The sequence below is a fragment of the Acanthaster planci genome, linkage group LG14, assembly GCF_054643075.1.
Source record: "Acanthaster planci isolate LZ-2023a linkage group LG14, COTS_SCS, whole genome shotgun sequence".
Taxonomy (NCBI): Eukaryota; Metazoa; Echinodermata; class Asteroidea; order Valvatida; family Acanthasteridae; genus Acanthaster; species Acanthaster planci.
Window position 1 is genome coordinate 11,321,962 of NC_141790.1, and position 27,150 is coordinate 11,349,111.

General features: G+C 42.1%; 4 protein-coding genes and 1 long non-coding RNA gene across 7 annotated transcripts in view; 1 reads left to right on the forward strand and 4 right to left on the reverse strand.

Moving 5' to 3' along the window:
- LOC147796851 (uncharacterized) overlaps window positions 1-26,071 on the forward strand; it is a 54,239-nt gene extending 28,168 nt beyond the window's left edge. Inside the window, exons 2-6 of one of the 2 annotated variants that reach the window (XR_015427735.1) lie at window positions 12,127-12,286; window positions 12,722-12,962; window positions 13,287-13,555; window positions 13,946-17,910; window positions 18,642-26,071. This is a non-coding gene — a long non-coding RNA (uncharacterized LOC147796851). The remainder of the gene's footprint in view (window positions 1-12,126; window positions 12,287-12,721; window positions 12,963-13,286; window positions 13,556-13,945; window positions 17,911-18,641) is intronic. The other variant, XR_015427736.1, reaches the window with a different exon arrangement.
- Window positions 1,063-3,537, reverse strand: LOC110980998 (uncharacterized). The gene is made up of 3 exons (XM_022238116.2): window positions 3,068-3,537; window positions 2,485-2,805; window positions 1,063-2,264 (listed from the first exon to the last, which is right to left on the reverse strand). The coding sequence occupies exons 1-3, from the start codon at window positions 3,164-3,166 to the stop codon at window positions 1,659-1,661; spliced, it is 1,026 nt and encodes a 341-aa protein (XP_022093808.2). The 5' UTR covers window positions 3,167-3,537; the 3' UTR covers window positions 1,063-1,658.
- On the reverse strand, window positions 4,380-7,485 carry LOC110980997 (uncharacterized). Of its 2 annotated transcripts, none has more exons than XM_022238114.2 (4): window positions 7,294-7,485; window positions 6,538-6,659; window positions 5,897-6,214; window positions 4,380-5,649 (listed from the first exon to the last, which is right to left on the reverse strand). In XM_022238114.2, exons 2-4 carry the CDS (start codon window positions 6,634-6,636, stop codon window positions 5,041-5,043), a joined length of 1,026 nt encoding a protein of 341 aa, XP_022093806.2. In that variant the 5' UTR covers window positions 6,637-6,659; window positions 7,294-7,485; the 3' UTR covers window positions 4,380-5,040. The 2 variants fall into 2 exon arrangements, with proteins under 2 accessions (XP_022093806.2, XP_022093807.2); XM_022238115.2 differs by lacking the exon at window positions 7,294-7,485 and adding an exon at window positions 6,979-7,271.
- LOC110980996 (uncharacterized) lies at window positions 8,162-10,053 on the reverse strand. The gene is made up of 2 exons (XM_022238113.2): window positions 9,229-10,053; window positions 8,162-8,984 (listed from the first exon to the last, which is right to left on the reverse strand). The coding sequence occupies exons 1-2, from the start codon at window positions 9,944-9,946 to the stop codon at window positions 8,533-8,535; spliced, it is 1,170 nt and encodes a 389-aa protein (XP_022093805.2). The 5' UTR covers window positions 9,947-10,053; the 3' UTR covers window positions 8,162-8,532.
- gfm1 (G elongation factor mitochondrial 1) lies at window positions 11,014-21,434 on the reverse strand. The gene is made up of 20 exons (XM_022238112.2): window positions 21,294-21,434; window positions 21,120-21,182; window positions 20,725-20,835; window positions 20,048-20,180; window positions 19,134-19,299; window positions 18,800-18,955; window positions 18,602-18,675; window positions 18,106-18,182; window positions 17,747-17,827; window positions 17,542-17,609; window positions 17,344-17,419; window positions 16,557-16,694; window positions 15,892-16,050; window positions 15,550-15,639; window positions 14,970-15,100; window positions 14,346-14,415; window positions 13,932-14,024; window positions 13,345-13,489; window positions 12,728-12,888; window positions 11,014-12,252 (listed from the first exon to the last, which is right to left on the reverse strand). The coding sequence occupies exons 1-20, from the start codon at window positions 21,372-21,374 to the stop codon at window positions 12,073-12,075; spliced, it is 2,253 nt and encodes a 750-aa protein (XP_022093804.1). The 5' UTR covers window positions 21,375-21,434; the 3' UTR covers window positions 11,014-12,072.
- Window positions 26,072-27,150: the final 1,079 nt, after the last annotated feature.

Genomic DNA, 27,150 nt, shown 5'->3' on the forward strand with positions numbered 1-27,150 from the left:
TCTGAAACCCGATGTGTCCCGGACCAGAGGGGCTGTGAGTGGACCAAGGAAAGTCCTGTTTTCCGAGGCCGATTAAAGACCATGGGGAAAAGGACCCTCCTCTGTAGTCACATACACAGTCACAGGCCGGGGGGGGGGTTGGCAAATGATAAGGAACTTTTGAACTTTTTAAACCTGTTTTAATTCAACTGGCTGGGGCAGTAGTGAAATGGTGAAAATTACCCCAAACTCCAATCAAATTTGTAGTGTTCTGACGCGGAACTGATGAATCCACTGAGATCCATGGTCTTGTTTATTTAGTAGCGTATCAGGAGTCCCTCCATATACAGTTTTGTACATGTACATGTAAGCCCCGCTCCGTTGTGTTCTGACCGACATTGTTGTGTGTGGTGGGGCGGGGGGTGTCATGTCCCTCCTTCAAATGGTGGGCCGGTGCAGGCGGGGCAGTGGCTTCCCTTCCCCGTTTCCGTAGCCAGTGTACGAAGTACAACCAGTGTTGTGCAGTGTGTTTATTTCTTTGAATCGCAGGGTTAGAATCATCATTCTCTGTTGTTGTGCTTGACGAGGGGTCCTCTTTTGTTGTTCCAATCTGTAATTATTATCCAACGGAATAAGTTCACAAGGCAATGCTTGATAAAGCCAGAATTAAATGTTTATCTTGTAAGTGTATAATATCGAGTACGCCATCATTTTTGGGACCATTTTGCGTTTGATTTCAGCATGATTCCCTTTTCGATCCGGACACACTATTCATTTCATGTCCATCTATCAAAAGGAAGTCACCTGGGCATAAGTAGCGAGCGGCGAACCACTGACATGTTTGGAATTTCGAACAGACAAAAATGAAAACATAAACAGTCTGGAAAACAGTTTAACATAACTGACATATAATATTGTTTATTTACGGGTGGGGGTCGCATCAAGAACATGCATGTAATCAACAAAACATACAACCATTAATCCATGATTACATCAGCTTCATTATTGGCTGCTGTTCACTCTTCTTGTCACCAAACAAGTAAAACAATATGCTCACCTCTTCACGCTTGGACAAATTTTTGTTATTATCATGATATTATATGATATGAAAATGCTTTCAGGTACACACATTCCCGTAAAAGAAAAACAAAATGCTAAATGTCTTGCCATTAAAAAAGTATCCTTTAACTGAAAATATATTATATGAAGTTTCCTACAAAAAACCATCATTATGAATCATCAGGGGCAAAATGTGGAAACTTAAAGAGAATTAGCCAAGAAGTTTGTGGGGGAACAAATATTATTGATATAGTGACAATATTATTCATTAAAAATGTCTTTGAAGTTTTTTGTTCTGTTTTATTTGCAAATTTAATGTTCATTTGTTGGAGAAATAGTAGAGTCGAGTCTCGTTATGAAGAACGCTGTACCAAATATTGATTTAAAGAGCAAATTCTTTGTTATTCCACAGTTTCTTAGAACAAAGTCTTGATTTTAGCAAAGTAATTTGTTCGTTCCTTTCGTTTTTTAAACGAGAGTTGACTTTAAAGTGTATCGTAGTGCTCAACTCTTTAAGGCATTACCCTACCAACTATCAGTCTTTGTGCTGTGGCCATGCAGAGAGAAGCAAAATTCTAGTTGTCTCTCATATTTTCGGGCTTCCCGATTCGTATTCAGGCCTATAACCCATTAGTGATGATGCCTTGTATTGTTGACACGAGACAACTGTAGTTCCTGGCGTTGCCGGCCGATGCCTTGCCAGCGCTAAAGACACACCATTTCCCGCCGTGCCTCGCCAACCAGCCCATGACTATGGCCTGGGAGTAGTTCAGTTTCTTGATGGTGTCCTCGCAGAGCATTTTGCCAGGGTTAGACTCTTCGTAGAACCTAAGACTGGGATTTGGGTATCTAGAGACTGTGGGTGAATTCCAAGCGCTGAGGGTGAAGAACAGGTGAGTGGTCGCACTTGGGATGCTGTGAAGATTCACTTTGATCAAGTGATGGCCTTTACGAGCATAATCATCCATCAGATCTCCCGAATGGCACATGGCGGGTCGCACTGTATGATTGTAATCAAGAACGTACAAAAACTTGACTCCTTCAAAGACAAGCACACTTGCGTCAAGATAGTCCCTGCCACTTGTCGGATAGCCCCAGTACAGGTCAAAGACAACCTTGTCCAAGCCTGACGGTGCTGCGTAAAGAAGCCTCCGGACATGGATGGTCGTTTTAGGAACCACCTGATAAGAGCCAAGGGTCGCCTGAGCATGTGTATCAGTGAGTTCCTGTCAAATGAAAGATCACAGAAAGAAGTACGTCATTCAAAATGAGCTGCAGCTGCAGGCTGTTCTATTAATTTGTTACAAGTTGTATAAAGATGCGTGGCGTCAAAAATACTACATGTACATCTATATAGCGGGTCATTAAAGTGGGACGGCGGAGGCCAGTATGCATGGACAGTTTCTCGTCTTTTCAAGACGCCTATTTCAGTGGTCTCCAATATACCTTCATTTCTTTCCCGTTATAAACCAGCTGTTGATTCTCCAGCGGCACCTTCAAACTCTGTCTGATAATGTCTTTCAGCCTGGACACTGTCATGGCGGGGTTCAGCTGCACACTGGTGCTGTCGCCATTCAGCATCGCCATGCTGATGTAGCCTGTCTCACCAGTCGTCACCGTGGCGGTCTGGGGGACAAACGTGGGCTCGTACTCGGGAAAGAGTGCCTTCAGTTGATAGTAGCACTGTTTCAGACGACTGGAGGTTTGGCTGACATCGTTCCCACACTGAGAGCATTGTCCATGCTGTTCAGCATGTGCCGTCACACACTGCATAAAAAGTGTAATAAAAATACATGTAGGCCTACTGCCTAAATTGAAACATTTCCAACACACTCGTCTTCAGTGTGGAAGATAATGCTTGGCCGTCACTAATTATAAATCGAAGAAATTTGTGTTACATGATCATCCTCGTATCTGCAAGTTATCTTCGAATACAATCATGCATAACCTCAATAAATTCAACACTAAGTCTCGAAGGCAAAGCAGTGATACACATGTACATGTAATGTGGACACAGAAATATGATTACCCTCAGACAGTGCAGTACAGCGTGGTTGCAGGACTCCGCCAAGGTCCATGGCGGGAACTCACGGGAGAGCTTCTGAACGTCACACTTGCCACATTTCATGGCGGTGAAAAAAGCTTGCGATCTCGGGAACACTGAACGACGCCAAGGGCTACCAGTCCGTCAAAGCTGAATGTAGTTGACACACGAGTAGCGGACCGGCGAGACGACGGGTTGTTTCGTGGGTCAAGCCGGCGAGTACAGCCCCGGTACACCCTGAAGTCGAATCTAATTACTACGTATACTATAGGTACGGGTTTGGTTATGAAAAGACGATGAAGGAAGCTTTTGGGGTTTGGTTGGTCGATGTATTGGCTACGAAAATCAGTGTACCAATTTGTAATGTACTACGACGTTATAGGGGTACACCTGGATGGACAGGGCGTACAAGTACTGTATCTCTGAGCAAGATCCGAAATCGGCGAGTTTGCCATGCCCTGAATGCCTCCAGTGGTCGTTAGGAGTTATATTTTTTACACTAGGCCGTCCATACACCAATATGCCACAAAAATGTCATTTCGCAATGTGGGTTTTTCCGAAAACACGCAATACACTATCAGACACAGATCTGAATAATGTTTTTCTGTCAGCCTAGCCCCACGCACATCAAAACATTGACGTCAAAGGTCGTGGTTTCAGGTTGTATCGAGTACGTATGGCCGTGGATTTCTCAGTTGGGGGGTTTCCCGGCTGAGAAACACAGTCGCGTGATTCTACTTCCCGCCCCGCCCCACTGGTTCAGCAATTCAGGGACCGTGTGAAATGACAACTGTGGAGTGAATGCACAAATAAGGTCCAGCTCAAAAATTTGACATGGTAAACCTTCGGAAATGTCACATTACAAGGATAAAAACAGGCATAGTGTAACTTGGTAACAGGAATTTCAAGTCAGTACTGCAGAGGCGCAACCAAGACGTCGTGATTTGCACGCTCGCGTCAAGTCCACCGCAGCTACGACCTCTCCTTGAATATTGGTCTAGTCTTTAAATAATTGCAGCCCTCCTCTCCGCGCTCTAAGTTCTGAATGTATAAAAGAACAAGCAATTAACTATGATTTATGTCATAGTCCACATTCAGTATATTATTTGGTAACAGCGTACGTCTCATTTAAACAAACATGAAAACGGAACAGATTAATACCCCTCTTGCCAATCGAGATCATCTGACCAATAAAAAAGCCTCTCCATGCCCCAAATTTGATCTTACCAAATTTGGAAAATTAATCCGGCAGGCCAGCTATGAATATCTTTCACGGTGATAAAAACTGAATCACAAATGACAATGACAAAACTCCTGGAGACTTTAATTAAAATGTGTCAAATTATGTGAAATACGTGTAAATCTACTGTGAATGTATTACAAAGGAAAAAAAAACAATTGTCCTACATGATCACCTTTAATTTCAACAGCATGATCACTATCTAGTCTCCTCAACATTTTTTGAAGCATACAACCCCTTGAAAGCCACACGATTTTTTCTGCGTGTTGTGATCGTTTATTAAAATGTATTAAATGAATGCTCTTGTCTTGTGTATCACGCTGATCACTGCTTTACTGTTCATTTGCACTGAATCTGAGCACAAGCTAATGTACACATTACAACGCATGCTAAATTTATTATTTTTGCTGTTATATTTTGTGCTAAATCGGCGTTTGATGCTGATTCTTGTCCAGATATCACATCATACAAGAATGACAATGAACGGAGGCAATAAATTACAAAACATCAAATCGTGGATCTTTGCTAACCACTTTAATAAAGTCACTTCTTAAAATCTCCTCTTTGGGAGGGTAGATACTTTGTTCATGTTTTTGGGAGTGCAATAATACCTATTAATAGTACCTTTTCATTAAAGAATACGTTTTAAAAAGACAAATTGTGCCATGCTATTTGCTTTATGTCTGTTTTAGCAGTCTTGGTGTGGTTGAGATTGTTGCTACAACCCATTGGCGATGATGTCAGTGATTGTTTCATACAGAGGTTCATAGTCTTCGGAGTTTCCGTTCGAGGCCCTGCCAGCACTATACACGCACCATTTTCCTTTGTTCCTGGACAGCCAACACATCACTATCGCCTGAGAGTGATTGACCCTGGTGATAGTGTCCTCGCACAGCATCGTGTCCGGGTCTGACTCTTCATAAAACCTCAGGCTCGGGTTGGGGAACTTGGCGATAGTAGGTGACTGCCAGGAACTGAGAGTGAAGAAAATATGCGTGAAAGAGCTGGGTACTTGTTGCAAGTCTACGTTCATGAAGTGGTGACCGGTCCTGGCCCTGTCGTCCATGCGGTCGCCCGAATGTCGCAGTGATTCGTGCGACAATTTCCTGTAATCCAGGTAATCGATGAGTTCTGTGCCGCTGAAGATTATGGCCGTTGCATCTAGGAAGTCCCTGCCAGTTGACGGGTAGCCCCAGTGCAGGTCGAACACCACCTTGTTCAGGTTGTTTTCGGGGGCCGAGAACAAGAGGCGTCTGACGTAGATGGTCGTTGTGGGTAACACCTTGTAGTGGCCGAGGGTGGCAGCTGCCTTGTCATCTGTGAATTCCTACATGGGAAAACACAAAAAAGACAAGCAATGAGAAAGGAAGACAGCATGCATAGGAAGGTTACTAACGCAATAATTAACACATCCACACAGGTGTTCTGTTTTGTGTCGAACTTTGGTGTCATAAAGTTACTGAACCGGCGAGTTATTGTTGGATTTAGTTCACAATTTCAGTCACTCCGACAGTTTGTGTCTCACTGAGGAATCGTTTGGCATGACGGTTATTGGATAGTATGAAATGTCCCACCTTCATTTCTGTACCATTGTAAATCAGCTGTTGACTCTGGGGTGGTACGCCGAGATTTTCTTTGACTATCTCTCTCAATCTTGCAACGGTCATGGACGGCTTGAGTTGGACGTTAGTGTTGTCGCCGTTCAGCATGGCCACACTCACGTAGTCTTTCTCACCGGTCGTCGTTTCTGGTGGAGGGACGCATGTTGGTTCGTACACCGGAAACAGTGCCTTCAGCTGGTTGTAGCATCGTCTAAGACGTTTGGAGTCTTGACTTACTTGGCCTTCGCATTGGGAACACTTGCCATGTTGTTCCACATGACTCAAAACACACTACAAAAAACCACAAATTTGGAATTTATTGGAGATTGCTTGAAACAAGCAAGATAATGTGCCATATCAACTCAGGTTAATGCCTCCTTTTTTATTTCACCAATTTTGTACTTGTACTGCATTTTTTACAGAAACCACAGCAAACTGTGAATATCGATTATCTGTTAATATTTTCAGTATGTGGCGTGAAGCGTTTAAATACATGTGCACTTTAAAACAGAAAAAGGACATTATAATTTAATTGACTATGCACCCTGCTCTTGTCGATGAATATTTAAAAGTAAGGAGAGGTCAACAATGTGTGATTAAGATTCTATATTTACTCTGATGCAGTGGAGGGCAGCGTGTTCGCAGGAGTCAGACAGGGCCCTTGGTGGAAATTCGTTGGAGAGTTTGTTCACTCCGCACTTGTCACATTTCATGATGAGACATCATACGGGTATCACTGAAATGATATTCCAGAGATAGATAAGACTTCCAGATATTCCAGAGTTTAGTGAGTTGGACAAATTCTGGAAAAGTGAATCCCTGTTAATAGTGTTGCTGATTATACAGTATAAGATGCCAATTAGCTTGAAACTAGGTTGTTTTACCCGATTGAGAAGTTATTCTCAGTTCAACTTCCATAAGCTGCCCGCGCCTATATAGGCCTACATGCGTGCGGGTGTAAAAACATTTTGCGGAATTTGGTTTGCGAATTACAAATTAACCGTGTATTTTTTTGGACCAAACAGATTTCAACATGGTGCAACGTTAACACGTACGTGGCAGCGGAGGAATGGCATCGGGCACGTTTTCGATTCCTGTTGGCCTGATCTGTCACTGAGCTAGGGTCTTGATTGACCCATGCTCGAGAGGCCTGGCGCTTCCAACACGTTATACGCGGTTCTCTCAGCCACAATGATCGTAATGTGTAGCCCCCACGGTCATGAAGACTGTAGTCCTTGTCCATGTATTTTTACAAAATATTATGAGCCCACACAGGGCCACAGATTAGTTTCTAAGTCACGTTCCGCACACTAGAACCAAAGGTATTGAGGCATTATGTACACGTAACGGCATTTGAACGTAGTACTTACGGTTTAGTATGGTAAAAATAGGAATCGTTTAAGTCCGCTGCAAGGAGTTTGGTCAGTTTCTTGATCATCTACAACGAGGATGTTGGTGGGAGCTAGAAACTAGACCATAATGCCACGGCTCAACCGAATAGGTCGTTTCTCATCGGGAATTTCCCGTTATGTCATGGCCTTGACAACCCTGGAAGTGTCTCCTCGGTGAGCTTGAAGCCCGCCCTCTCTCAGGTGATCGTGGAGAAGGTTTCGTTCTGGGTGATTACATGCACTTAGTGTATTTCAATATCGTTTTTTTTCCGAGGCAAAGGAGGAAAATAAGAATTTGAATTAATGACGCATACGTTACTTATTGTCCTCAGTGAAATTTTGCCATTTAATTTAGACTGACAAATTAATTTGGTATTTTTACAAATCGGTGTCCAAATAAGGCTTATGGAAATCGGGAATGAATAAACAGGACTGTTTATAATTATTGGGCTCACAATTGAAACGACTGTATTTGTAATTATTGTGATAATGCCACTGTATGCACTGCTGGTGTTTATCACAGGAAGCAGAAAGGCTTATAACAAAGCTGGCTCTATATGGGATAAACAAAACCAATTCCATGCAAATTGATTCGCGTGATATCCCTAAAGCTGCAGTGCAGTTCCGTGTGTTGAGGTTTTATGGTCATTACCATATCTCTTTGGGACAAACATTTTGTTTCAGGACTCGAAGAGGCTATTTATTAGTTTGATGCGCACTTACACGGAAAAAATCTTTCTTTAAAATATGACAAAGTGTTATACGGTCACGACCGGAAGATGGAGAACCTTGAAACAAGGTTTTCATTTTTCTTAATGAGATGTCGGCAGTACGTAGAACGCACCAGTTTTCAGTGTTCATTTTATTTTATTGCAATGTTTTCAGGAACCCTTGCAGATTCCTTACTCCTTTTGTAGCCTGAACCCAACAACTTTTCTTATAGAAGTAGGCTTCCGTAAAACATGATAATACAGCTTCGACACTTTGGACACACGTTGCCATATCAACAGTTCTCTTGCAACGTCGTGTTCCTCACCTTAGTAAACTCAAAATCTGTTCAGGCCAGCCTTGAACATGCTGGCTAATAAATGCATTTTCCACAGGTACACAGTGAGAAAGCTCTCCTTTTGATCTCTTGCTGTTCGCAGGTACATTAGGTTTATATACACACTGATTGGGCGTCAAGAACCTCTTGCAAAGACAGCACTTTAGTGTTAACTATGTTGCTTTGACCACTCCTTGCTCTGCGTTCTGACTGTGTCTAGACGCAGGTGTTTGTTTGTCCGGTGGTGGCGCCTTACCACAGTCAACCGTCTTTTCGGATGCCAGCTCTCCGCCAGGTTCGTGGGTACAGGGTAACATTGAGTGTCCCTGAGGATACAGAGCCTTCATCTTCATCTTCCGATATCTTCTCTTCTCCTCCAGCACCTGGATCTCCAGTCGGAACCGCTTCCGTGTCTGTTCACGTATCTCGCGGGCCAGCTGTCGCTGCTCGTGGGCCGTCTCCATCTGGATGGCTAGCAAGGCCATCTTGGCCTCGTGCTCGCTTCGTGCGTAGTCCACCGACGTCCACTGCTGTTGGCCGGGGCTGGAGTCGCAGTTCGTGTCAGGATGACCGTCGGCTGTTTCGTGTCTGAAATCACTGTCACTTTCGCATCCAAAAACTTCTCCTAGTTACACATAGAAAATAACATGCAAATTACTTTTTTCATATTTAAAAAAAATTTTATTGTAAGTTTCAAAAATTTAAGTCTCACAGCTAGCCCCTGACAGTGAGATGTTTATAGCTCATCTTAATTCAGGAGTCTTAACATGTTTCATAAATAAGAAAATTAACCAGATTGAATTTCAAAAGGTGTAACTGGGATATATCCAATAGTCAGGAAAATTGAATATCACCGGACAAGAACACACCCATATCTTCGGCATCCGAATCAAGAATGTCGCCATACTCTCCATCCCCGTTTTCCACTTCACCGTTGCTTCTCCCATCAGAGTAAGCCTCTGCCTCATCTTCATCCGGGCCTGCCTCGAGTACCGGGGAGAAGTGCTCTGCTGCATCTCTCTCCAGCTCCTGTTGCTGCGGTTGTTGCTGTGGTTGCTGCTGCTGTGGTTGCTCCCACTGATTCTGATGCCCCTGGAGGGGTGACCATGGATCATTCGGTTCATTTTTGACCACTATAGGCACTAGCGATGATAACAGGATCCCGTCTGCGAGGGTATTCGCGCATGCAACCTGTGCAAGGCCGACTCGGTCATTGGCCGTCCCTCCGGTGGTTTTGACACCGCAACTGTTCCACGAGGAAGCCGCACCGGTAGGTTTTGTCGAACTCGCGGCTGGTGATTTGGCCGTGGGCAACTTGAGCGTGGAATACCCGTTGACGGCTGTAGATTTCTTGGCCCGCATCTTGAGGTTATTCCAGTATTTCCGTAGCTGACGATGCGTCCGTTTCACCACATCGTGCTCAGCGTTGAAGGCGGCCACTATCCGAGCCCAGGCCGCATCCTTTCGCCTCACCGTCAAGCCGTCGTTTTTCTTCGACTCGACGATCTCGATGTTTTTCTCGATCAGACGCAATAAAATGTCTCTCTCCAACACCGAAAAGTTGAGCCTCTTTGATTTCGACGCCATTTTCCCCGATACTCATGCACCACTAGTACGAGGTCAGAATTTAGATGCCACACGTAGACCTACACATTACTCAATACGCACAATACTTGAGCATGATTATTATACAGTGTATTTTGTAATGGCACATATAACGCGCGCCCAAGGCTGACCTTTTATAAGCTGGCTTTACATTATGCATCGCTGGTAATCGTACTCAAACCCGATCGGTCCCACAGCGAGTGTGTACGTGTGCACCTGTAAGTCATGCCTCGGTTGCTACGATGGAATTATTGCGGATACCAGCGCCAAATTGCATTATGCCAACCTCAAGTACCGTTATTACGATCAGCTTCGTGTGAGCCAGTGAGTATGACTACTGCTCACAGTAGGCTTCAGTGGAAACGAATACGCTGAGTTTAGACCTTGCTCTATGGTTTAGGCTTCCATCTAAGGTACCGCGGTGGAAAGGGGACAAAATTTTCTTTGAGTGCAAACAATATCTATGGTGTACCACCCGCTTGTTACGTTCAGAAGATGGCAAGGGACTGCACGGTGGAAAAGAAGACGGGGGGGGGGGAGAGAAGAAAAAACAGGAACACAAGAAACAAAAATAAAACAATAATTTTTGGTTTGTTAGTTTATGTTTATTTTCAAGGTTATGTAACGTTTATAAAAATAACAAAACAACCTGCGTGGGCCATGATTCGCCCGTTGTGCATAATGTACAAAGGCGCTGGAAATATCTGATTTGGGATCGAGGTCATAATGCAGGCACCACAATTTATGTCCGCCTTAAAATTTATGTTTGGTAAATTTGCCCTTTACCTTCGCGAAGCATCGTACTTCCCGTGAAGAGAAGCCCGCGACAGTGCCTTTAGTTAGTCATGTGAAATGTTTTGGTTATACATGTATAAGGTTGAAAAAGCTGTTATTCTAATATTCGGCACCGTTTTGAACAACACCGTCTCATGTGATAAATATATATCCAAACCAAGTCAGTGTACACGTAGATTGGACCATGGACGCAGTTCCTTTTTCCACAGTAGTGGATGCAAATTGGACGCAGAAAGAAGAACCAAGCAGATGTGTTTAAGGGACGAGACTTGCACTTTTATTACAAATTCTGGTATGTGTTTTTTAGTTTAAGTGAAATAATTACAAGGCAATATCAATCCATATCTTTGAGCAATCCTAAGAACTGCAAAATCAAGGACTTTTACGAATTAAAACGTGATATTCAGACAAAAACAGTGGAATTGTCCACTAACTTGTCAATAAAATCTATCAGACAGAAGCAGATTCCCACTGACATTATCTCAGTATAACATACAAAGGTTAAGAACCAGAATGATTTCATTATGGCTTGAAACGTATTTAAGGATGGATCTAGAACCAGAATGATTTCATTATGGCTTGAAACATATTCAAGGATAGATCTAGAACCAGAATGATTTCATTATGGCTTGAAACATATTTAAGGATGGATCTAGAACCAGAATGATTTCATTATGGCTTGAAACATATTCAAAGATGGACCTAGAACCAGAATGATTTCATTTGGGCTTGAAACATATTCAAGGAAGGATCTAGAACCAACATTTTAGGAAGGTCCAACATGTTTTTGAAGAAGGGAAAAGAACTTGGAAATTTTTCAAGTAACCTTTAAAAGCCTTTCTGAGGGGCGAGACTACATGTATATTTTAGAGCTTTTTCACACACTTTTCGCAGGATGGGAGGTGAAATAGACCAACAAATTTGCCCTTATTTAAAAATGGGGATCCTTTTTATTGGGAGAGGGCAAGGAACAATGCCAAATAATCCTGAGTGAACTCTGAAACGTGTCCACTTTTTTTTTCTAAAACAAAAAACGCCTAAAACTAAAAAAATTCAGTTGACAAATGCACATGATCTGTTGGGATTGTTTACTTCCTACTTACTGAATGTGAACACTTTCAAATTGCCTGCATCAATTAAGAACAAACTGTGTCCTCACTTCTTTAAAATATGATAAACTTTAAAAAACAAGTCTGTGGTGTTACCTAGACAACCTCTTGAAAAACAACAAGGAGGCCATAAACAGAGTATAATATTGCAGGCAAACATTTCAATAAATACACCTGTCTTTCAGAACCGACTCAACACTTCCATCATCTAGATCTTTTTGCTGTTTTGATCAGGCCGTTTTCCTGTTGGTATTGCAGAGTAAGGGCTTCCTGGACGGCAGGCCTGCAGGGCTGGTAGTGGCTGTATTCCATCGTGTATTCACCTTTGCCCTGGGTGGCCGATCGGAGCTCTGTAGCATACCCGAACATGTCGTTGAGTGGGACCTGCATTGAGGAACGTGGGGGAAAATACTTTCAGGTGACGTTCACTGGCGATTTAATTAAAGGTTTAAACCTTTGCAGGTAATTGATGAATATTCATTGTGTTTAAGTTCCCGAGATCTTTATTCAGAATTTTTTCATCAAAAAGGCAGCTGGAAAATGGCTTGCATGATCGAAAAGTGTTCATCATAGGATTAATGATGTCCTGTCCTAGTGACGTCAGCAAAATTGTTATCCAAGCCTCAAGGAGTGTTTTAAGAAGAAATCTTTGGATCAATGAGAAGATTTTGCTTTTAAGGTTCTCTTTGTGATCAGAGATTTGAGGGTAATAACTGGCAAACCGTAGCACAAAGTGAAATGCAGTGATGCGTCATGGTGTCACAGTCAACTTCTTCGTCTGAAAAACCGCCAAGGAGGTAATCAGTCCTTAGCTAGTACTGAAGACCTATAATCCTCTTTAACTGGCACCCAGGCTCACCTCGCAGCTGATTGAGAAGTAACCCTCCCCACCGTCGGAGCCTGAGATCACCCCGTTCCGCTTGTTGATCCCGGCGATGACTGTGCCGTGGAACTCCGAGGGGGCTGTGACCTCAACTGTCATGATGGGTTCCAGAATGTGACAGTGTGCCTCACTCATTGCTGAGAATGACGACAAAGAGAAACAAAGTTGACAGAAACAGATTCTGGGATGTGAAAAAGTACTGACCTTTTGTGTAAGTATTGCCCAAATTTGAAATCATCAATCAATCGATCAATGATCCATCCATCGATCAATCGATCAATGATCCATCGATCGATCCATCGATCGATCCATCGATCGATCCATCGATCGATCCATCGATCGATCCATCGATCGATCCATCGATCGATCCATCGATCGATCCATCGATCGATCCATCGATCAATCAATCAATCAATCAATCAATCAATCAATCAATCAATCAATCAATCAATCAATCAATCAATCAATCAATCAATCAATCAATCAATCAATCAATTTTTTTGTTAATTTGTCATTTCTGATTAACTTTCCCTAGATGGGTTACCCCATTTAAAGATGGTTCTAAATGAATGAATAAGAGACATCCAACCCACCTTGTCTGATTGCTCCAAGACCAGCTAATCTGAAAGCCAGTTCACTGGAGTCTACCATGTGATGTTGGCCGTCCTGGAGACGCATGCGGATGCCGGTTATCTTCTGGCCTAGCTGAGGGCCCTTCTCTGCCCCCTCTAGGAAACCCTAGAGTGAAACAGGTCAAGAAAAACTTGAAAAATCATGTAGGAGGAGACGCTCTGATCGGAAGAGGTAAGCAAATTCAAAATGGATTCTTTTCATCACAAGAGAAGAGGACTGATTTTTCAGGGCAGCACTGAAAGAAATTCTTTTTACCAATGACAGAATAAGTCAGTACAATGAATACTGACTATTGAGGTTATAACAAACTGGAAACATGCATATAGCGTGCCCAGTGGTCCAGAAAAGGGCAAATCATTTAATCAATCGACTATAATGTTGAGTTTTATTAATTTGTAAATTCCAACACGGGGGGGGGGGCAGATCTGCCATGTGAGGGAAAACAGAGAACATAAAATATGCCTTTGAACACAAACAGATGCAACAAACGGAGGAAAACACCCTGAAGAACGAGAAATTTGAATTTTTTTTGGTTACTAAAACTCACCTTTTCTACTGCAGGAACAAACTGTTTGGGCACATTGGTCCCGACAGTTTCGTCCACAAACTCTACCTTGGTGAAGGCATCCGATGGCAAAGGCTGAACCAAAATTGAAAGGAAGACAAGCAACATTGGCAGGTATGTTGAAATGGTCTGTGTAAGAGATACATACGGCAGGGACACACCGCAGCTCCATCAAGTAGATAGATAGGAGTGCCTTTAAAGAATAACTGGGTACTTTCGCTTTAAGAAATACTCGTCGCGATTGCCACTGACTGTTGTCCGAGTTCCAAGCTGTGTTCAGTGTCTTACTGAGATGAATTGATTGAAAGACTTATGTCGTTGACACGTTCATACAGCATTTGAAGACAAACTTCCTAGCTGTTTATAGGTTGGCAGGTTTTGCTCCGTCATACGTACCTCAATCACACCTATCACTTTGCCGTACTGGCCAGCACCACCCGACTGCTTCTTGTGCAAGTAGTCAAATCTGAAATTGAAACAAGACACTACAGTCACCAAACAAGTATACTGATTCGTCTGTGGCACTTTGCGTCTGCACTTGCCCAAAGTAAGGAACTGCCTTGTAATTGGTCAATCAATTAGCAGTTGCAGGACCACATGCAGACAAAACAAATCACAGCTTCAAATGACTTGGGCATGACGTTTATGGTAACATTGGTTTCACCAAAGGTCAACTCCATGTGTCAACAGATCCTAAGCCAGAACCTTCTAGTAAACAGTCCATTCACTTTCCCAGACCAGGGCCCAATTTCATGGCGCTGCTTACCGCAGAATTCCGCGCTTACGATCTCCATTCTGCGCTAACCGCGCAAGCAGAAAAATTCTGCCCTCGCCCTTTAAGCACAGAATCCTTAGTTACGGAATGTACGCATGTGCACAAGCCAAAATTCCTTGCTAACCTGTGATATACATTCGTAGAAGTTTCTGCTACGCTAAGCGCCGATATTTCGCTTGTGTTAAGCAGCGCCGTGAAATTGGGCCAAGGTCCTTGACTATCCAATTTAGAAATGATGTACTCACTCTACTGGCTGTAAAATGGACTCTCTGAAAGCCACTTTGGGCTTCCCTGTAATCACAGGACAGTTGTACTCTCTTTCCATCCTTTGAGCGTAGATTTCAAGATGTAGTTCTCCCATGCCTGATACGACTGTCTAAAAAAAATTCAAAAAAGAGAAATTTTCATTGGAAATGAAAATTTCACCAGTTGGAATGACTTGAATGAAAATTTGAAACTTCAGTGCTGGAGGGAATTTTCTTGCTGGTCCAATTCCATTTGGGATGAGAGCAGCAGTTAAAAGGTACAGACAGACTGGGCAATGTCGGGTCCAGCATTGAACTTCGGTAGACGTTGTAAAATTGTGTGTGAAAGATCACTTTGAATGTCTTAAGAAAATCCTTGCTATAAAATGGAATTGTGGCAGAACTTCGAAGGCAAGACTGTTACTCATCTCTGCATCCGAACCAGTGAAGTTTGAGGTGTTTAAGTTACAATGAAATAATTGCTAAGGCTAGCAGGTTGTATTTTTGGTAAAATATGAATAAGTACAGGTGCATTTTAGATGAAACTGTGAACGGTCTCGATCCATTTGGGAAAACAAACCTCCTTGCTGTCATTGTCAAAGTGGACTGTAAAAGTTGGATCCTCGCGTGTGAAGCGATTGATCGCTTTGGAAAAGCTGTCGATATCAGTCTGGTAAGAATATCAAAAGAGAAAGATATTAATTTCCGATTTTACAGCAGAGAAGGGAAAAAACCTGTGCATCTAAATGCCAAATAAACGCATTTCAGCATCTCCTGAGCATCATCTCATGGAGAGAATGAGACCTTCACAAGAATTCCCAAAATAAGAAAAAAGTCAAGAGAACGTGGTAAGCCCAAGCATATGTACAATTAAAGCTTCTGTTTATGAAGTAATGACTCCGTTCCTTGGGAAAGTCGGTACCTTTTTCTGCGGCCTCATGGCGAGTGAAATGACAGGGTCTGGTACATGAATGGATTCCATGGAAAGTTGGAACTTGGGTCTGGAGACGAAGGTGTCACCGCTTGCACAGTCTATGCCAAAGAGAGCGCTGATGTCTCCTGCGTAGATGTCAGTCACATCCTGGTTGAAGACATACAAATCGATCATCATCTCTGATGTCCTAATGTTTACTTAGTAGTGTGTTAAGCTGAGACTACTTAGCTGTGTAATGACTGAATAGTTAACTAGTAAAACCTGTAAGCAAACATGACAATCTGGTAGTTATTTCTGGAAAAGAAATCAATTTTAAAATGCTTTTTCAAGAACTGTGAAACCATTTCTATTTGCATGCCAAAGTTCAGATTCAGAAAAATATTTGGATATTTAAAATGAAGGCTTAACCTTGATGCCCTTCAGGTTTTCTCTAGGCACCCTAGGCACCTGACAGAATAAAACAGGCAAGAGTGAAACTTGACAGAATCCAACAGCTAGAATAAAAGGCCTTTTGTTCACTGCTCGCATCAACAAAATGCTACAGAAAGAGCTTACTGTTGAATATCATTGGGTTCAGCATGGTTAGGGTTAATGGACGATGTTTTTCAAGGAGAGCGATACAGCTGTGGAGAGAATCCCTTTTTAGGACATACCTCCATCTTATCAGCATGCATGCGGACCAGCCTGGACACTTTGACCCTTTTATTCGTCCGTGTATTGTAGATATATTGCCCCTTCTGTAAGTGACCTTGGTACACCCTCATGTAGGTGAGCTGACCAAACCGTCCCGCCTGCACAGTTACCAAACACACAAATAAATAAAACCTTATGGGGTTTTTAACGAAGGGGTTTCACACTGATATTCATGGATATTCATAACATTGTATGCTCAGTGTTGTCAACCTAGTTCATCTCTGGAAATAAATCTAAAATCTGACTGAGACCAGCCAGCTGGCCCGGCAAGCTCGGTGGTCGAGTGGTTAACTCATCTGCACTAGTAAGCAAGAGGTCGTACATTTTGTCCACAAGCTCTCGGACAACACTGAACATGCAGTATTATGAATATACACAGGTGTAAGGATAAAAACAAATTATTAAAAAATTAACATTTACCTGACGCAAAGTACATCTTTGCTAATATGGATTCTCTTTCCAACATACACGGCAAGAAGTCGTTAACCAGACAGAATTGCTCACTACATTCAAATGCAAAGCAAAATGTGACCTCTGAACCAGTAAAAAACAACAGACATCATCTGATTTGTCAATAAAACGGAACAAAATATCTGCACTAAACACTCTTGGGTTTGGCTGCTCCATACACCTGTCCTCTGGTTATATGTTCTTAGGCTTAAGTTTTGAAGAGATTTTTGTCTGGTCCCCAATTTGGGATGCAAACGATCTAATGATAATATTTGGAGCTGGAAGTGAATGACCCACCTCAAGTTTGAAAGCTAAAGCAACAAAGGGATCGGAGTCGTCCCTCACTGGACTCATCTTCAGCTTCTGGTCCTCCCTAAGGGGAAAAAATGCAGAAATTTTCCAAGTTCTGAATTCAGAAGCAAAACTGTGAGGAATGCTTATTAAAAAAAACTTTTTTAGAAATGCACATGAAAAAGTAAAGAGGCAGACACTCACTCATCAAAAGCGTAATTGTCAACTTCCGAAGGATTTGGCAGATACTCCAACACAGCATCTAGCAGCGGCTGTGAAGGCAGAAACACTAACAGGTAAGAGAAGGCACTTTAGTTTTCAGAAAGAAAAGATTTCTGTCGAGTGCACTGACTCAGCCTTGATATGAGATGTCTTCTTTTTTTGGGAAAAGGCATGATATTTTGTTCACCTGCACTCCTTTGTTTTTCAGAGCTGTGCCAAGAAGTACTGGCGTGAAGGATTGTTTGAGGGTTGCCCGACGGATAGCTGCCTGTAGACAGAACAAAAAGCAGGACAACTTCAGAAAATGATGCCCAATCACATAGCTAAAATTGGTTGGTTTCTTGGAGCTGTGTAAGGATGTTTTGGATTTTCAAACATTAGAATTCAATAAGTGTTTCTGATTCATTGCTTAGTTCTTGAAGATTTTCAATAAAAATTAATCAATAAATAAGGGCAGAGAAATGTTAAGAAAATGAGATTACAAAAGAGTAGATCTGATACAGTTTTTAATCTTAAAGACGAGGTAATAGGCAGAAAGACTGAAACCTTTATTTGGTCCTCATTTGGTTCCACTTCTGAAAGAAACATATCACCAAGTTCCTCATCCACATTTGCTACACACTCTAAAAAAGGGGGGAAAATAAAATGGACAAATATAGAAGTATCAATATAATTGACCTACATTTTCTCTTCTCAGCTGTAGATTTGAATGTCTACTCTTGAGAATTGTTAGTGTGAATTGTTCATATTTTTGGCTATCAACCAAACAGAATTTTTTTTGGGGTGGGGGCGGAAATCCAGAAGGATTTCCAAAGGAGGGTGGCACTTAGCAGCAGTGAACTGATTAACAGAAGACAAGAGAGGTCAATTGAAAGTTTTTTTTGGAGAAGCTATCGATGTTCATCTTCTTTCATCTCGTCATTTCTGTAATGATTTTTTTCTTTTTGCCCTTAGATTTTTTTTAGGGGGGGGAAGCATCCCCTTGCCCCACCCCCAATATCCATGCAGTTAGACACTATGATAGGAAGCATGTTTTCTTTACCAATCATCTCCTGTCTCTTCTCTTCCGTTTCTGCTTCCAGTTCCTTGGGCACCTCTTTCGTGACCACGCTCTGCCTGCAGAATTTGTCATGGGAGGATAACCAAAAAAGAATGCATCATTATACAACAGCATTCAGGTTGACTGATAACAGGTGACATGAATGGTAATCCCAGCAGGAGTGGCATTACGAAGACTCACCCCTGATCTCCTTCAAAGTAGATGGCCTGTCGGTGGACGAGATCGACGACGCCCTGGCTGTTGGCCTCCAAGCCGATGGGCAGCTGTAAGAAGGCAGCATTGTGGTTGAGCTTGGAGCGCAGCTGGGATAAAACACGCTGTGGATTTGCTTTCAGCCTGTTTGGAGAAACCATGAGGGAATTCCAGCATCTTATCCAAAATAGCAAGAACTTGACCCTTGTAGTCAATAAATGTGTGCATGAAACAAGTAACCAGTCTTACCTTCTGGCATTTTGGGCAGAGGTGTTTGGATGGGAGTGGTCATTACCATCAGTGAGAGGCATGTAGCACTCACCTATCAAGCTTATTGATGAATGCGATGCGAGGTACATTGTAACGTCTCATCTGCCTGTTCACAGTAAAGGTCTGGCTCTGGACTCCTCCCACGGCACACAGGACCAGTACGGCACCGTCAAGTACGCGCAAGGCCCTCTCCACCTCCACAGTGAAGTCGACGTGTCCTGGAAAGAGCGAGCAAAACTGGTAGACTATCCCTGTGGTTGTAACGTTGTGGCTGACATTCCGCACAGCTGATGCATTTTCTATCAATCCATCACACTCAGACTCATAACTATCTTTTTTGCACTGTGCAAACAGAACACGCGGAGTTAATTGTGACATCACAGCATCTTCTTGCATCCCAGTTCAAGAAAGATGAGCACATTCATTTCTCCACATCCAATTCACTTTGCAGTTGCAACACGAGAACTGCGACCCAGCCACAAAAAATTTCATTTCAAGGGCACGTAGTGACAAGAATATATGAAATACCAGGAACATACGGTGAATGACGCAGTCAAACACAATGCAATCTTCCCTAACCTTTCACTAACTTGCCATTCCTCAAACTGGCAAAGTCTGACTCGAAACCCAGGTTAACGATCACAGAGCAATGTGACGACCACAACCTACAAACAGCTCCTTGCAATCTCAAAGCTCAAATCAAGGTAAGAGATGCATGCACTGGTGCCCCATGACGTCTTGTGCACAAACCCTGTGGACTGGTCTGAGAAATTCTTAATATTTTTCAAGTGAATACCTCAATATTTTTACTGCTAAGATGAACTTTCAGGACATTTTATTGCAGTCAGAGGGCTAATAGCTCACTGCAGGGGAAAATTAGTGGCACCCGTGTAAGGAATTCTCCCCCTAGCAACAATGCATTCATACATGTAAGTTGGAGATTGGCCGTTTACGTCTGGTACCAACCTGGCGTGTCAATGATGTTGATGGTGTGGTCTTTCCACTCAATGTGAGTGGCAGCAGACTGAATGGTGATCCCCCTCTGCCGTTCCAGCTCCATGGAATCCATGGTGGCTCCCACATTGTCCTTTCCTTTCACCTGTAAAACAAGAAGAATTCACCCGAAAATTCCTGTGTAAAACAAAATGGAATTGACATGGATGGATTGAGAACATAGAGAGTTTCAGCATAATCATTCAGTGCTAATAACTTCCGGGGTCAGAGTTTGTTGTCCGTTTTGTGAGTGTGTACATAATGTACGATGGTTCCCTCCTCCCCGAGGCAGCTCCAAGAAAAGGTTGGTGGCTAAACAACCTTCTTCCGAGTTTGTGAAATTGTGCATAGGCTGTGAAGTTGTAAAACCATTCCGTACTGGCACAAGGTTTGTAAGTTAGTGAAACGGCATGAATCCAGCCACTTGTATCCAAGTTCTTTCGAAGGAACATGTACGGCACTATCAAAAATTCACTAATACCCCGGTGACTCCACATTAATTTGTACAGGAAATTTTGTTTCATTGATTCAAAAGCCATTTCTGGATGGAATAAGCTCTGTATTATGAATTATTCTGGTTTAGATACCCCCTGAATAAATTAACAACGTTACTGTCAAGGAGTTGAGGTGCGGGGCTTGATTCCAAGTACCTCATGCATCTGTTTAATTCTGCCCGTGTAGAACAGGAGTCGCTCTGTGAGCGTTGTCTTCCCAGAGTCAATGTGGGCTGATATTCCAATGTTACGGATCTTCTGCACATCCTATTTTCAAATTTAAAAAAGAAATTCAAAACAGGTTTATCGCGCATAAATGCATATATACAAGTATGTGGTACATCTAACAATATAGTACAGGCATGAATATTCACAATACATGCATGTTCTCTACAACTACAATATTTGGTCAGAATATGTCTGACATATGACTATTCATTGACCAAGGAATTTTCTTGGGTGAAACTTTACATTCTGCAGTGCTACACATACCAATTATAAACATAAGAAAGATTAAGACTTCTTACGCATAAAAGTATGCATTATCTTACAGTATTTCCTGATGAGGAAGATGCATGCCGGTAACCATGGAAACTGACCACTGCAGGTAAAATCTGAGGATGGAAAAAAGAGCAAAGTTTTAATCAACAGACAGACATTTTTTAATTAACTAGGCCTATGTCGGAATTACACGGAAACTCGATATAAACAATTGAAATGATCACCCTTCTCCTCAGGTCAAATGCAAGTTGAACATTCCGCTTGGTTGTTCCACTTAAAAGGGCGGTAATTCGGAGTGAGCCCATTGCCGAAGAACTTATTTACACCCACGTGCAAAAATCAATGAAATTTTGTTTGGTTTTCATTCAGTAAAGGCAACGTTTACGCGTTTCTCATTCGATCACGTAACGCATGGTACCGGTGAGTTATGCAATCTTATGTTGAGGGCGCTCTTTGGGAAGAGATGTACGCGGACGTCTGAATGTACGAAGCATGTGTGCGATCGGAGGGTCTTCGTTTTCTCAAGCGGACGGGCATTTTTTATTCCAAAGCTCCAGTCAGCTGTCCCTAGACCTGATGAATTCTTTGGTTAGTGTATTTGTTTATCTCAGGGACATTCTTATGCCAGTATCTTCAATTCCCCCTTGACAACATTCAGAGTAGCCTACTTGACGTAAAATGTACAGCACGTTGATCTAATCGCAGAAAATCGAAATTGAGTTCGAAAACCCATCAAAAACCCACTCGATATGATGACTCAGTAATCAGTGAATTAGGTACAGTACACCCTCTGTATACCTTAAAGCGCTATAAGTAGGCCTTAATTAACGACGGACACGACATTGATGGCAGGCTATTCTGTTAAATGCACTCTTTCCATCAGCCATTCGCCGACTCTTCATGAGCCCTTCATCTTTGAGCCAGTTCGAGTAACAATGTAGCCGTTTCACAATAGTGCGCCACCAAGAGTTTCCAACGCGTTGGCCAATCACAATGCGCCAAAATTGTCGACCTAATTTGGTTTAGAAAGGGTCGACAAATTTCGAGCGTTGTGATTGGCCAACGCGTTGCAAACTCTTGGTGGCGCCCTATTGTGAAACGGCCGTATTGATGGAGTAGCTTATTTGACCCATCCTCAAAGAAATGCATAGGCCTACAGGGGCTTACAGGCTTCAAGTTGTACGTGTGATTTGGATGTTTTGCGCATCTGATATAAATTAATATAAATTTACATCTCCCCAACGCAAACGTACATCTTGAAAATTTAGCGCATCTGTTTGCAGATCTTTGCTCCCAGAGGCGAAGTGAGACTGCCTCCAACACTAAAGCGGCATCGTCCAGTCCTAGGGGTGCACCCTGGTAATTAGGCCCTAAATATGTCCGCCGAGCTCATTAATAAAAGTTATAGACTCAAAATATTCTATATTAGAGGGTCCTGAGAGCCATGGAACTGAGGAATTCAAGAAATATGAGACTGGACCTCTGGGCCGGACTCGGGGCTTCCAATTCTGAGCAATTTGGATGCAATCGGGTATGAAAGTGGCACTATTTGAGCCATTTTGCTGAGGGAGGGTTTTTCAAAATGGCTACTTTTCTGGACAGGGACATTTTCTGCATTTCAGGGGTGGTCTGCTTCTGGTGAAAATTTCTCAAAAATTCATTGGTCAACCCCCCCGAAAATTGAAAGGAAAATGAAAGAGGAACATCATTTTCTGTGCAGCCTGAACACCTGTGAGAGTTGTGAGTATTTTTAAAATGTTTGTGAAGTATGGGGATTTATCACTGCTGTCTATGGGAATTTATTTGTAGTGGTGCACCCCTAGGCGTAACATGGCACAGATCTCAAGCGCCCTCTATAATGATTTGCTGCGGTCCGTCTTCGTTCCTTAACGCTAACGTGCCGACAGTCTCGTGGGATACCTTTGGTACTTATTTATTACACTCGTTCATGCTTTGCTAATTTGAGGAGAATCTTTTCAAAAATTTGCCGACTGATTCGTGATTGGCCTCGAAAATTTATCAGTAACGAGATTTATATCCTTGTACATGTATTATAAAGACTGTATCTGTGTTTGTTCACAGTATCTGGATATATAAGATAAATATATGTTGAATTTTTAGATAACAATAGCATGTCCATGTACAGTAAAAATCCCTCTTCGTAGTAATTTTTTTTGCCTCTCCTTGCTAGAGAAAGAAGGTTATTAAATCAGTTGTGTATGGCAACCAGGCAATCTTGGCAATTTTAGTCTACAACATTTATACATTCACCACAGTTCTTAAATGTGGTAGCACACCAGTGTTTTCTCTCACAACTGTGCCATGCAACCAGTGTAGTGAAAGCAATTTGCGTGTCCTTTTGTTAAGACTAAGTTCACTATTGTTCGGGTATTCTTGGGTGCACTGAAGCATGTGGACAAATTCAACATTGGCACGTAGAGTAGAATGCACGTGTACGTTTTAAATGGTGTCTGCACATCCCCAACAAAGTGAACGGTGAAGTACAAGACGTAATGCAGACGACGTGGGTCACCCAGGATATCATTACAACGCCACCTAGATGATTCGATCATAAGTTATTTATTTCCTGTGTGTATTACGTTGCCTTCTGTGAGAACTTGGAGAGTCCTGTGTCATCGAAATCGACACACCAAGGTGTACTTGTGAGGCCGTAAGTGCACGTGACTATACATGTGTTGTTTTATCGCTTCCTGGCTTGATTTTTCTTCTGGGCCAAGTGGGCATTCGCTGTCGAAATTAGGCCTTCAGTTTATACAGTGTGCCTGATCGTGTAACCTGTAGACAAGTTATTTCAGGAGATTTTTACGCTGATACTTTCTCAAAGGAAATCTCGCAATGGCATCAAACCTTCGTGTAACAAACATTAATAATCAATGTTACTTTACATTTTGGTTCGAAAAAGGTTCTCCGTGTATTTTTCAATTTGACTCGTGCAGAGTGTGGGCTAGCGTCAGGATGCCTTTCTTTTCAGCTCAGTATAGCGTTCTTTCCCTTTTATCAAAAAAATAAAAATAAATAACGAAATGGGAAAGAGTTCCATATGCGGACAACGCTTGATGCCCCTTTGCACAAACCTATGAGACTTGTCCAAAAAAGCGGAGTGTTTTCTAAGTTAATGCTTCAGGAATTTCTTACCTAAATTTCACTTTTTAGGACATGTCATCACTTTCTAACTGCTCTTATGACATTTCAGGGAAGACCAGTGTTGTCCGTATATGGAACTCTTTCCATGAACTGTTTTGGGGGTTGGAAACTCAGGCAGCCGTGTAATTTGTGAATATCAACAATTTTAGCAAACCTTGTGGAACTGATCGACTACAGTGCGCCACCAAGGAGGTACCACGGAGAGGCCTATTATTTTGAAGTGCATCATTGGAAAATGCATTTGCATAGTAAAAACTTCTTTTTCGGTCGTTAGAGCATTGTTGTAAATTTATTCTTTGTAAAAACGAGCACGGTACTTACCAGGCTCTAGGTGTCTCTGCTTTAGCGTCTCATCAAATTAACACTTTAATAGATAAATACTGAATGCGATCGAGATAATGCAATGTACAATGTATTATGCAAGTCGAAAATAAAGGGATGGGGACTTCTCCGGGGAAAATCATGCACACCCTACCGAGTCAGCTCTTTTTAAAGATATCTTTTATATTTTCTAAAGACGTGCAAGCATTTTGTGCAAGTCTGTGAGCCAGTCCACTGTTCCGACATTAACGTCGCCATTAACGGTTGTAGAAGATTTAATTTTAACGATTACTTGGTATTCAAAATGTGTATTCCAATTCCCTGGGGGTATTTAGAGGTCTGTGAAGTTTTTCTTTCAGTAATGCAGCTTACCATATTTTATGGCAGATATAATGTCGACCATGTCTGATTACAAACAGATATTGATAACTGCTACAGGGAGTATCCAGTTCGTAAGTGACTTCGTCACAAAGGTGGGCGCGCCACGATTTGCAGGCTGCCATTGGACAATCGCTGAAGTTGTGTTAACTTTTTGTTCCATGTAAACGTATCTCTGCGTGCGAGCTCATTAATATTTTGTGATCCCACGGGATTTTTACAATAAGACAGACCATAATCAGGAGGTATCATAGAAACATCTCTATGAATCCCGAATTTGGGAGTGATAGTTCCAGTTTGGGGTATTCCTTTCACAAAAAGTCCCAAATTGCGGGCCTATTTTGGATAGAGGCGGATAGAGTTTTACTGCCTATTTTTGGGGTATCTTCCTTGAAAGGCGAATAATAAAAAAAAAGTGATCTTCTGGCCATAATCTTGAATTTTCAGTGAAAAAAACGGAGGCCAACCTCTCCACGGGGGCGCTATTTTGGTCCGATTTTGCACTGTTTTCTATGGGCGCGTATTTGATGTAGTGCAACCATCAATGCATGTATTGCGCGGTGCATGTGCAGTGGGCGTGGTTTGAACTGAAGTGACGTCACACTTACGAACCGGATACATTATAGATCAGGGCCATATCCTCTCACCCCCCAAGTTCAAGAAATAAAAACACAACAGTACAGTTCAATCAAGCTAAAGTATTTCAGGAGATTATTTACACAATGGCAGTAAATGTAACTTTTCGTCGTTTTAATTTCACCGAATTAATTTTGTTATTCACTTAGTACCGGATTGCAGTGCCCCAAAAGAATACTTTTTATAATACTCTTGAGCGTATCTCACTACATTTTGGGAAAACTATATTATTTTAGGCCTTATCTTACGCAGTTCTTGAGCACAATTAGCAGACGTAGACAAAGTATTTCAATTCATCTTTAATCTTGAGTAATGTGATCTAAACGATTTAATATTTAAAACGTGAGGTTTTGGATAATTTGGAAAAAATGTTTCACAGTTGATAAAACAGTATGAGAGTTCATATATGGTTGTCTTTTTCAATTAACCTCTTTTCTATTCTCCGTTTTGTTGTATAAACTTGCTTTGATTTTAGGAATAAATTCGTTCAATCCATGTTAAATTGTGTGAAAATACAGCATCTTTTCATTTTGGTGTGTGAACGGAGTTTGAGAGTTGTGCTCTGTCGAGGAGTGGAACATGGAACATAATTGGTCAGGAAAAAAAAAACCTCTCGGCAAAATGTTGACAAGTTATTATAATCATTGACCTGTTTCCAAAAATGATTCTTTAGACAGTGTGATGAACAGACAATTTTCCTCAAGAACATCAGGTAGAGATATTGATTGTTAAACAAATGCTACCCTTATTCCCAAAAGCAAGTTTAAGAACAAAACTTTCAATATAAGGAGTTAAAATAAAGAACCGTTGCGCATAAGAAAAAGCACGCATGCGCGCAGACTTAAACATTTCACTTAGAACCTTTGTACAAAAGCGCATGTTGTCGTTTGCATCGGTTTGAAGAGAATGTTTATATATTACTTCCGAGCACCTTGTAGTAAGAAGAGCGTAATAGCCTAGTTGGAAGGCACCTCGACGCTCAAACGAAAGTTCGCGGGTTCGAATCCCGCAGTGGTCACATAGGGGGCTTTTTATTTCTTTTTACTTTCACCTTACCTATGTAAAAAAGAGTAAAATTCCATTTTATTTTATTTTATTTTATCCTGTTGGGTAGACGAGCTCCACGGAACTCGGACCCCATCGCCGGTTCTCTGCCACCAGCGGGACTCGAACCCGGGACCTTCCGTCCCAGGGCGAGATCTCTACCACTACGCCACCTTGGGTCCCCCAACAACGATGGTTTTCTAATATATTTATCTAAAACATTGGCTAAAGGCGGTGCAAAATAAAACATCTCCTGGATTCGAACTGGGGTCTTGAGGACCAGACGTTCAACGCCTTACCTCTACTGCACCGGAAGCTTCCAAATGTGGTTGACGGATTTGAAATATACGTGTAAGAATCGTTTGGCACATTGAAAGAAAACAGTCGTGCCAAATTAACCCCACGGCCCATAACAGACATATCTGTCACGAGGACTCTAGATCTAACAAGTAGGAATTTGCGTGCAAATCCTCGGTACTATCGTCTTGCATTTGCAACAGGGATAATTGGAAGTCTCGAGGCTTTCTCCCTAAATCT

What these genes read in the sequence shown, in the direction of transcription:
- gfm1 (XM_022238112.2), bottom strand. Translation starts at nt 21,374, where the DNA reads ATGGGCTCACTCCGAATTACCGCCCTTTTAAGTGGAACAACCAAGCGG. An exon ending in TTCATCAATAAGCTTGATAG is followed by an intron (nt 18,956 to 19,133) that starts GTGAGTGCTACA and finishes TTCTCCAAACAG; the next exon opens with GCTGAAAGCAAATCCACAGC. An exon ending in TGCATGCTGATAAGATGGAG is followed by an intron (nt 16,051 to 16,556) that starts GTATGTCCTAAA and finishes GTCTTCAACCAG; the next exon opens with GATGTGACTGACATCTACGC.
- LOC110980998 (XM_022238116.2), bottom strand. Translation starts at nt 3,166, where the DNA reads ATGAAATGTGGCAAGTGTGACGTTCAGAAGCTCTCCCGTGAGTTCCCG. An exon ending in CTGTACTGCACTGTCTGAGG is followed by an intron (nt 2,806 to 3,067) that starts GTAATCATATTT and finishes CTTTTTATGCAG; the next exon opens with TGTGTGACGGCACATGCTGA. An exon ending in ATAACGGGAAAGAAATGAAG is followed by an intron (nt 2,265 to 2,484) that starts GTATATTGGAGA and finishes TTCATTTGACAG; the next exon opens with GAACTCACTGATACACATGC.
- LOC110980997 (XM_022238114.2), bottom strand. Translation starts at nt 6,636, where the DNA reads ATGAAATGTGACAAGTGCGGAGTGAACAAACTCTCCAACGAATTTCCA. An exon ending in CTGCCCTCCACTGCATCAGA is followed by an intron (nt 6,215 to 6,537) that starts GTAAATATAGAA and finishes GGTTTTTTGTAG; the next exon opens with TGTGTTTTGAGTCATGTGGA. An exon ending in ACAATGGTACAGAAATGAAG is followed by an intron (nt 5,650 to 5,896) that starts GTGGGACATTTC and finishes TTTCCCATGTAG; the next exon opens with GAATTCACAGATGACAAGGC.
- LOC110980996 (XM_022238113.2), bottom strand. Translation starts at nt 9,946, where the DNA reads ATGGCGTCGAAATCAAAGAGGCTCAACTTTTCGGTGTTGGAGAGAGAC. An exon ending in TTCGGATGCCGAAGATATGG is followed by an intron (nt 8,985 to 9,228) that starts GTGTGTTCTTGT and finishes ATGTGTAACTAG; the next exon opens with GAGAAGTTTTTGGATGCGAA.